The sequence below is a fragment of the Canis lupus genome, chromosome 1, assembly GCF_003254725.2.
Source record: "Canis lupus dingo isolate Sandy chromosome 1, ASM325472v2, whole genome shotgun sequence".
NCBI classification, from domain to species: Eukaryota; Metazoa; Chordata; class Mammalia; order Carnivora; family Canidae; genus Canis; species Canis lupus.
Window position 1 is genome coordinate 56,421,988 of NC_064243.1, and position 10,052 is coordinate 56,432,039.

Consider the following 10,052-nt stretch of genomic DNA (forward strand, 5'->3'; position numbering starts at 1 on the left):
AACCTTCCTGGTGCAGTTACTGTCGGATGTCCATTTACTATCCTAGCCTTTTCTGAACTTTCTGCTTTGTGATGGCCACATTCTCCCTAAAAAAAGGCAGTGGCTTAAATCACAGGGACAAGCAGTCGGCCTATTAGCTGGGCTGCGCCCCATTAGCTCCTACAAACCAGAGGCTTGTGACGGGAGCCTGTGCGACGGGGCAGGCGCTGCGGACTTCTCTCCACTCCACGGTCTGGCCAAATATCGCTATCCAGATTCCCTTCCTGCCCCATAGTTCAACTGACAGACAGTGGAAGATGGACAGATGGACAGGTGCACAGCCTCAGGAGTGACTCCCGGCCCACGCGGCTCGCCCAGCACCAGCACAGTGGACACCAGGGGGTCCAGCGTCTACTCAGGGCTGGGTACAGCTTGCAGCTCTGGGGAGTGCGGGTCGCGGAGCTGCCATCAAGCATTACAGGTAGCACATCCTGCGTGCTCTGGACACATCGATCCATCACAAGGGAATGATTTAAACGTGTCAGAATGTACGGTTGACACAAAGGGTGTCAATGAACATAAATCCTGCCCTGGAAGACCAGGGTGGGGACGTGGGGCAGCCGCCCACAGGGAGTCACACCTGGTCACTGTGGGACCTCCCCCGCCCGGCGCCGCGGCTTCTTTACTGAAAAACTAACAAGCCCATCTCAAAGGCATTTGAAGATTCACTGACATTGCGTGTAAAGAGCCCAGCAGAGTGGAACTTCATCAAGTAAATGCTCAAGAACGTGTTGTCAAATTATGGCTGCAGGTAAATGCAGAAGGCAAGGAACACACGCCGTGAGATCATCGGCCAGTGGTTCAAGCAGCGTCGATGTTTTCAGGATGGGATCTGTGGGCAACTCTGAGGAGCGTGAGGAAACCTCCCTAAACCTAACGGGGCCAATATCTGTGGTGTTAGCTTACAGAGATGATGTTCACACGTTAATTCATGGGGAAATTTGCATGAATGCATGTTCAAATGCAGGAGTTGTTTTTTTGGCTTGTAAAACTGATTATTTTGGATTATTAAAATATATTCAAAGTTAATCTTTCAAGCACTTTATCATTTTCAGATGTCAGTATGTCTAAGTTAACCAGCAAACTCACTCAAACACAATAATAGCACTTTATTAAAATATTTTTTCTTAAGTCCCCACTAGGGTGTCCCCATATACACACACACACGTACATATATGCACACATATACATGCGCACAGTCACACATACATATACAGACTCATATGCACATATATGGATACACATGCGCACATATGCACATGCACACACAGAGACACACACATAGGCAGATACACACATATACAGACACACGTGCAAATGCACGGTTACATACACACATACATGCACACAAAGACACACAGGCACACACAGATGTACAGACACACAGGCCTATAGAGATACACAGAGACGTACATGCATGTATACAGATACACACATGCACATAGAGACACACATACACACATGTACAGGATCACAGAGACACACATGTATAGACACACACCCAAACACATGCACGTATACAGATACACATGTGCACATATGTGCAATGTGCATGCACAGAGACACACATAGGCAGAAACACATGTAGAGACACATGTACTGATACACATATGCACACAAAGACACATAGGCACACACACGTATGGACACACAGTACCATAGAGAGATGTACACACAATGCACATATACATTTATAAACACTCATGCACATATATACATGCACATAGAAACGTGCACATACATATACAGGCACACATGTACAGACACACATGTGTACAGGTACACATACATGCACACATGTGTATAGACATGCACAGACACACTGAGTCACACACAGGCATACACATACACACACTCACACATACATGCACACATGGATATATACACACCAAGCACACACCTCATAGTAGAAATCCATCCAAGACAAGAAAGGAAACATGAAGTACGTTGTTCAAAACACACCTACCTCCCTGACTTTGCTGACAACCTTTCTTGCTCAGAACATCTTCCACTGAGTTTTCAAACACTAGGTGGACATTCTGCAGCAGACCCTAGAAATGCATGTGAGGAGAGAAAGAGATCAGTGGACACGCATCAGATGTCTGAGACTAAGTGACATTTAAAAAATACAAGATAGGATCTTAAAGTAGACAGAGTATTTCCTTCTGTGCTTTTACACCCAGCAGGTTTGAGCTCTTTACCACAGGTTTTCCTGTGTCTGGTACTTCTGATGCTTTGCTCTCAGGGTGGCAGAGATGAGGGACCTTACGTAGGAAGACAGTGAGGGTGGCCCTGAGACACGTGTGCTAAATTCTGTCTTCCCAACACATCCAGTCGGACACTCTAGGCTGCACTTCCTTTGCAGGGGCCTCTGATGGCTCCTGGTATCTGGCTGATAGTCTAATCACAGACGTGGACAATAGGTCCCATAGGTGATAGTGCCTTCCACACCACCAGCGGTCAGTGGCTCATGCAGCAGAGGCCACAGGAGCTTCCTGACAGTCACCAGATGTGAGTTCAATGACTGGTGAGAATTCTCGCTTTCTACTCAAATAACTGTATTTAAATACGCATTTATTTGCAAGGAAGCCACACATGGTGGGGAGAGGGGGACAGTGCAATGACACTTGTTTGCAGGCTCTGAATGCTTGTGATTTTAGAATGATCTTCCAAAAAATATTTAGCATGAATGTATTTTAAGATGAGCATGGTGGCACATGGGTGGCTCAGTGACTGAGCATCTGCCTTCGGCTCAGGTCGTGATCTTGGGGTCCTGGGATTGAGTCCCAAGGGTCCCCTCGGGGAGCCTGCTTTTCCCTCTGCCTGTGTCTCTGCCTCTCTCTGTGTCTCTCATGAATAAATAAAAATCTTTTTTTAAAAAGATGAACATGATACTATCCTCTTATAAATCAACAGCTGTTTTCTTAAAAAGCATGGCTGCTAACCTGCTCTCCTAGCGTCTCAGGGCTAAATGGGGAGAGGACATTGGGTTCCACATACAGAGCCTGCGGTTGCCAGAACATCTGAAGGAGGCTGATGCCTTGGTCACCAAATCAGTCTTTAAACTGGAAACCAATGACTGTTTGCACAAGTAAGAAAGCACCTGGGACTATTTGCTCTGTGTATTTGTGGTTGAGAAAGGTGTGTGTGTGTGCATGTGCCTATGTATGTGTGTGGTGGTGTGAGTGTGAGAGTGTTCATACACATGCATGTGCATAGTGTTTGTACACTCGCATGTGTGTGATTGGATGTGCATGTGTGCATATGTCTGCATACACACATGACATTTTGCATGTGTGCTCATGTGTGTGCCCACAGGTGCGTGTGCCTATGTATGTGTGTGGTGATGTGTGTGTGAGAGTGTGCACACATGTGCATATGCAATTTGTATGCATGCATGTGTGATCCGGTGTGTGGGCATGTGCATGTGTACATGTGTGTGCACATGCACATGTGTGGTTATGTGCATGTGAGAGTGTGCACACATGTGCATGTGTACAGTGAGCACATGTGTGTGACTGGGTGTACATGTGTGTACATACACACGTGACATTTGTACATGCATACCTGTATGTGTGCTCACACGTGTGTGCATATGTATGTGTCTCTGTGTGACCACACATGGTATGTGTCCCCTGACCTGCTCCAAAATGGGCATCAGATGAAGAGGCCCCCGCCGGTCTGCTCCCGGCCAAGCCAGCTCCCCGGCTCCGAGCCTCTACCGCGGGCCTGCTGCACGTCCCCCAAAGTCCTCTACCGCGGGCCTGCCGTACGTACCCTGAAGTGACTGTCCCGAGCAGAGCCCTTGGCCACGTACATCCTGGTCTTTTCTGTCCGCAGCTGCTCGTAGAAAGGCTCGTCCAGCGTGAAGCTATCAATCAGGTCACAGCCCACGTACAGGCTGTAGGTGTCCCCCGTCACCTGCACAGTGACATTCTTCCACTGCGAGTCAGCCAGGCCCACGTCCTCCAGGGAGATGACGTGCTGGGTGCCGTCTATCCAGTAGGTGAGGTCCAGCGTGTCTGCCGGGCCGTTGGAGACAATCTCGAATTGCCGCTGGGCGCCGGGGCCCTCCAGCGCCAGGAGCGTGCCCCGGGACTTGGGGTCCTGCTTCAGGCTGGCCGTGAGAAAGAAGCCCTCCTTCTGCCGCACGATCTTGGCGATCCTGCTGAGGTAATCTGCGCTCACCGGCGGGATGTAGTCAAACCGGACGAAACGGTACGCTGGCACGCTGGGGTCGGGCCCCCGGAACTGCTTGGCCCCGATGGTCTTTCGGTTTATGTTGCTGATCCTGAAAAGGTCGAAGGTCATGTCCTCGTCCTGGTCACCAGCTGCCGGGGGCACAGAGCAGGGAGGTTACGAGCAGGCGGGGCAGCAGACCGGGATCTCGTGTGCGAGGATCTCGTGTGCGAGCGCGCTAATGAGGCGCCAGTGTCCCTCTGGTCCCCTCCCTTCTCACCAGGGTGCTCGTGGATGCTGTTATGCAAAACCGTGATCCTCTCTTTCTGGGGCTGCTTCCCCACGTGGGGCCCCCGAGACAGCTGCTGGTTCACGGAGCTCGCTTCCCTCCGGGACTGCGTGGGGAGAGAGCGCCGGGAGGCGAACCGAGCACTCTGTCTAGATGGCCTGGCACTTTCCGCAGCCGGACTTTCTCAAGAGAGGAGGCGCCGCCCTGAGCGAGGTTCTTGCACACCTTCCCAGTGCACCCCACTGTCCTCCCACCCACATCGGGGCTAAGCTACGGCCCTGTCCCTAGAACACATCCTGCCAAAGAAGTGGGAGTCTAGGGCAGCCCAGGTGGCCCAGCGGTTTAGCACTGCCTTCGGCCCAGGGCGTGATCCTGGAGTCCCGGGATCGAGTCCCACGTCGGGCTCCCGGTGCATGGAGCCTGCTTCTCCCTCTGCCTCTGTCTCTGCCTCTCTCTCTCTCTCTCTCTCTCTCTCTGTGTCTCTCATGAATGAATAAATAAAATCTTAAAAAAAAAAAAAAGAAGTGGGTCTCTGCCCTTGCTATCACAGGCTGCTTTCTCACGGAAATCGTCTGACTTACACAAGCTACATGGGTGTCTCTTTATTTTGCAGAAGGTGTATTCCGCAACTCTTACTGAATGCTCGAGGTAAGGCCCCGAGGCAGTGTTGGGGCTCAAGTCCACAAATATGTGGTTTTAAGTCACCCTTCTGAAGGACTAACAGAAAAGTGAGCAGACCGTCCCAAGATGACGGTTAAAATAACTCAAAATAATTTACTCAACAGAATGTTTAAAGGAAGCACAGCTTTCTACCTTCTAGAGGGTGCATTAAAACATCATATCCATGGAGTTGCTGATCAAAGTGAGAACTCCACCACCTTTATTTTTTTTTCCACCACCTTTAATAGAGCCACTTGGTAATCCAGCAGAAATCCTTAAAATAAAGCCTCCGACTCAGCAATTTTATTTTCGGAACTTATTCTCAGACATAATCACAAGTACTAGTAGAGATGAATCACAACAGGATTCCTGGTGGCATCGTTTACGCTAATGATGATAAAGTAATGATGGAGATGGAGATTGGTCTAAAAAATGCCAGGGTTATCTCTTGATGGAATATTACACGGTCGTTAAAAACCATTTGTATGAAAATAAGCACACGGGGAAATAGTTATATTTTCAAGTAGGAAAAAACGTGGAAGAAAAGAGTTCTAAAACATCAAGCACTTCCACGGTTATAAATTCAGCATGTAAAAAAAAAAGGCTCAATGTGCACAGCGAAAGTTGCATCTCTAATCTAATACCTAGATTTCCCCAAAATAAGTCATTTCCTATTATATAGCCGAAAGTAAGTAACTACTACTTTAATGGAAGTTCCAGATGTTCTGAGGAGCAGCGGCCACGTTACCTGCTGGGGCCCGAGCAGCCCCGACGACCGGGAGTGCGGCCCACACTCACCTTGAGCGTTGGACGAGGCCCAGAGGGCAAGCAGCACGAGCGCCCCGAGCATCCTGCCGTCCACAGCCGAACCCTGCGGGGGAATCAGACTCCTGTTACGTAGGCGCACACGGTGGCAACTTTCCGTGGCACCTGGAATTTCCACTCAGTAAACAGCTTGTGCATCGGAATCAAAACCAGTGCATTTGTGGGAAGTAAAAGCTAGATAAGGAATTAGCTTTCAAAGAGGGCTCTTGTAACTGTAGCTGATTTTTGTTGGACCAGCACGTGTTGACAAAGCTCTGTGCTAATCACCATCTCAATATTCACATGATTTGATCCTCATAATGACCTAGGGGCCAAGTGCTATCACTATCACGCCCATTTTACAGATGAGAAAATGAAGAACCAGCAATGTTCAGTGCTGGCCCAGAGCCACCAGTCCTGGTGAGACATGTGACCAGGACTTAAACCCAGGACGCGTGAATTCAGGAAAATGTCAGCATTGTTTAGAAAATCAACTACAAAGACATTTCTGAGCAAATAACCAAGAAAAAAAAAAGTTGTGCATAAGTTAAATAGAATAAATATTAGCTGTATGCAGGAAAAATAAATTTAATTTGGTGTATCATAACCACAAAAAAACATAGCATTCCACTTAGCAATCACTTTTACTCGGCTGTTCTGTTTTCCTGCAGGCCTGTTTTTCCATTCTTGAGGATTTTCAGTTGGCGTGGTTCAGGCCAGCAGACGCAGGGCCAGAACTCAGGAGACCTGGACAGAAGCCCGTCCGCTCTTAACCCCTGCTCCGCCTGGGCTCTCCCGCGCCAGCACCCGCCGCGGGCACGTGGGGCACAGAGGTCCCCCGGCAGGAGCTGCTTCCTGCTCTGGACCAAAGCCACGCGGAGACCCTGACCGCTCCCTGAGGACGGCAGCAGAGCTCGGGAGCGTCGCAGGGTCGGGGAAACCCAGGGAGTGTCCCTCTCCGGGAGGCTCAGTAAATGGGACCCGGTCAGCTTCCTGGGATGCAGGAATGTGCCCCAGGAGCAGAGGCCGTTCTGCAGGGCCCCCGGCCCCTCTGAGGTCTGCGCAGCCTCAACACAGACAGGTCCCTGTGCCTGGGTACTCTCGAGTGCCGCATGGTGACACGGCGGGCTCCAAGCCGGGCCGGGACGGCGGCCTCCTCAACCTCCCCGCCTCAGTCCCGTCACCTGCACGATGAAGAGTAGTCACCTGAAACATCCCCTGACGGGCGCGGTGAGAAGGGAGCTGAGTGGGTTCAAACCGTGAAGGGTGCATCGCATGGCAGCGCGGGCACCTGCTGGACACGTGGCTGCCCCCAGACCGCGTTCCCTGGGCTTTCCAGCACAGGAGGGACATGATCGTTCTGGTTCTCAAAGGAGTGAGGTCACCCGTAAGCCTCCAAAGTCAGAATAACACCTGGCGCTCAGGGAGCTGCACGTAAGTGCTGTCAGTGTAAACTGGGGTGAGCACATCAGACCCCCTGCCCAGATGTGTGCGGTCCGTCCCCTGCAGACGGAGGTGACAGCCGCTCCAGCAGAGGGTGGCTCCGTCCAACACGCACTTTCTCAAGCGCTGGAGGCCCGGCTTCAACAGAGCAAACTGGACTCTCCTGCTCCCCAAATCCAGCCTCTGACCCCTCAAAGAGGAGTGTCCCTGGGTATCGGGGTGGATAAATGAGTGAGAGGCGGTCCCCTCGTGTCTCACGGGGTCACCACAGCAGGACCATGAGCCGCGGGGACTGCCACTCTGTGTCCAAGGCTGCTCCAGGGCAGTGCTGCGTGCACGCCGTGTCACCCACCGCACGCGGGACAGATACACGGACACACGCTGCCCTCGCCGTGCGCTTTGCTTCCACGCACTCAGGGTGTAATGTCGGCTCTGTTTCCCCAAGAAAGGTTTTCAAAGCCTCTCTGCAGCGGAATGTAATTAGAACTCACGAGGGGCTTCTAAAGTTCTTTTATATCCGCAAGCAAAGGGACAATGAGTTTGCTGAGCCACATGTAGTCCCCTCCCTCGGGACCCCCCGCCCTCACCGTCCCCCCCCCAGGCCACACAGCAGCCTCCTGCCACTATCCCAGTCCACACGTCTGTGCAGAGCCCCCCTCCCCTGCAGCCTCCGCCGGGCTCCCCGGTCCTCGCACACTTCCCTGGACCTGCGGCGAGTACTGTCCATGAACAACGTTCAGGACGCTCCTGGGCTGTTAGTAACATTTAGAATTGGAGTCTATGATGTCCCGGACCGTGTCCTCACTTTCTCAGGAGTATTTTTCCAGGACGACCCCCTCCTGGCCCCCATCAACGACAGACATCCCTGCGGGAGCTTCCTACTCCGCAGCCGAAAGCAGGCTCGCAGGCAGGTACGCTCGGGAGAGCCACAGGGACCTTGCGACTGCACGACAGCCAGGAAAGCTGCCAGCACGACCAGAAGGTTCCCCGGGGCTTCCTGGCATCCGCTCTTCGCGCCACATGAACCCGAGTTAACAGTCAAGCCCCCCACCTTACATTAGGAATCTGTTTGGCACTTTTCCCTCCTCCCTCTTTAGAAATCAAAACAGCCTCTTATGAAAACTAAAATACGATGTCACAATTTTGTAGTGATTTTATCAAGTGCTTACCGGTGCGGGAGCCAGCGGTGGCGCGAGGGCCGGTGCAGCGCGGGGACCGGGACCGAGGCCGGAGGAGGCTCAGCCCTCCCTGCAGGCGAGCTGGGGTCGGCCCCGCACTGGCCGCCGGGCAGCAGCCGCTGCTTTATATGCTCCGGTCTCCGGGGTGGTGCTGTCAATCAGACACGGAAGGAAGCACGTTTAATTCATCCTTCGAAGGAGTGACATAATCCCCCTCCGCATTCGCTCTGAGCACCTGGCACAGGGGCGCTGGTGCCGCCCCGCTCCCCCCTGCCCTCCAGCTGGGGGACAGCAGAGGAGGAGCCACATGAGAAGGGAAGGCAAGCGCTCGCTTTTCCTGTCTTCTCTCAGGAAATAAAATGCTATAAATACAACCAGCAAGATTGGCTGGAACTCCCCTTTTTGCTTAAGACAAAAATTGCAAGTTCTAGAGTTTTAAGTAAGTTTCACATCAGCCAGACGGAGAAGGGATTTCTAACCCAGACGAGTCACAATCACCGCGATGCAAACTGATGCATCCCTGGAAGGAGTTGATGTATGGATGAAGCTATTGCATGGCTGGATTCATTTATCACGTGCAGAATAAATATTGGATCAAAAAAAGAAGTTGGAAAATGTTATTTTTGCACTTAGATGACTGAGAAATAGGAGAGGGAGGATTTACTCCATCCAAGTCCTCACTGTGCTGTCGAGACTGCATAGGAGGCCTCCCCGCAGGTGCCAAGAATGGGGCCACATCCATCCGGGACTTTGTCCCCAGGGCCATGGACACCATCATCAGCTCCATGGGCTCACCTGGACAGGCACCTTGAAGGATAAGGACTCGAGAATAATAATAGTGGCAGCAGTCAGACACCCTGCCCCTCACCAGAGCTCAACATTGAGCCAATGTGGACAGTGGTCAGAGGGAGGAAGACCTGATCAGACGGAGGTGGAGGTGGACAGAGGGAGGAGGAGGAGGAGGACAGAGGGAGGAAGAGGTGGACAGAAGGAGGAGGAGGTGGTCAGAGGGAATAGGAGGTAGACGGAAAGAGGAAGAGTAGAGAGGAAGGAAGAGGTGATCAAAGGGAGGAGGAGGGGGGCAGAGGGAATAGGAGGAGGACAGAGGGAGGAGGAGGTGGACAGAGGGAAGAGGTAGACAGAGGGAGGAGGAGTAGGGAGGGAGGAGGAGGTGTCAGAGGGAGGAGGAGGAGGTCAGAGGGAGGAGGGGGGGCAGAGGGAGGAGGAGGAGGACAGAGGGAGGAGGAGGAAGACAGAGGGAGGAGGAAGAGGTCAGAGGGAGGGGGAGGTGATCAGAGAGAGGAGGAGGGGGGCAGAGGGAAGAGGAGGAGGACAGAGGGAAGAGGTAGACAGGAGGAGGAGGAGTAGGGAGGGAGCGTGGACAGAGGGAGGTGGACAGAGGGAAGAGGAGAGAGGGAGGAGGAGGTGGACTGAGGGAGGACAAGGGGGCAGAGGGAGGA

The 10,052-nt window shown here is 52.3% G+C and overlaps 1 protein-coding gene across 1 annotated transcript in view; it reads right to left on the reverse strand.

Annotated features, from left to right (window-relative positions):
• THBS2 (thrombospondin 2) overlaps positions 1–8,915 on the reverse strand; it is a 29,158-nt gene extending 20,243 nt beyond the window's left edge. Inside the window, exons 1-4 of the mRNA XM_025422793.3 lie at positions 8,584–8,915; positions 5,966–6,038; positions 3,817–4,370; positions 2,006–2,090 (exon numbers count right to left, since the gene is read on the reverse strand). Coding sequence (XP_025278578.1) covers positions 2,006–2,090; positions 3,817–4,370; positions 5,966–6,017 — 691 coding nt within the window. The 5' untranslated portion in view covers positions 6,018–6,038; positions 8,584–8,915. The remainder of the gene's footprint in view (positions 1–2,005; positions 2,091–3,816; positions 4,371–5,965; positions 6,039–8,583) is intronic.
• Between the last annotated feature and the right edge of the window lie 1,137 nt (positions 8,916–10,052).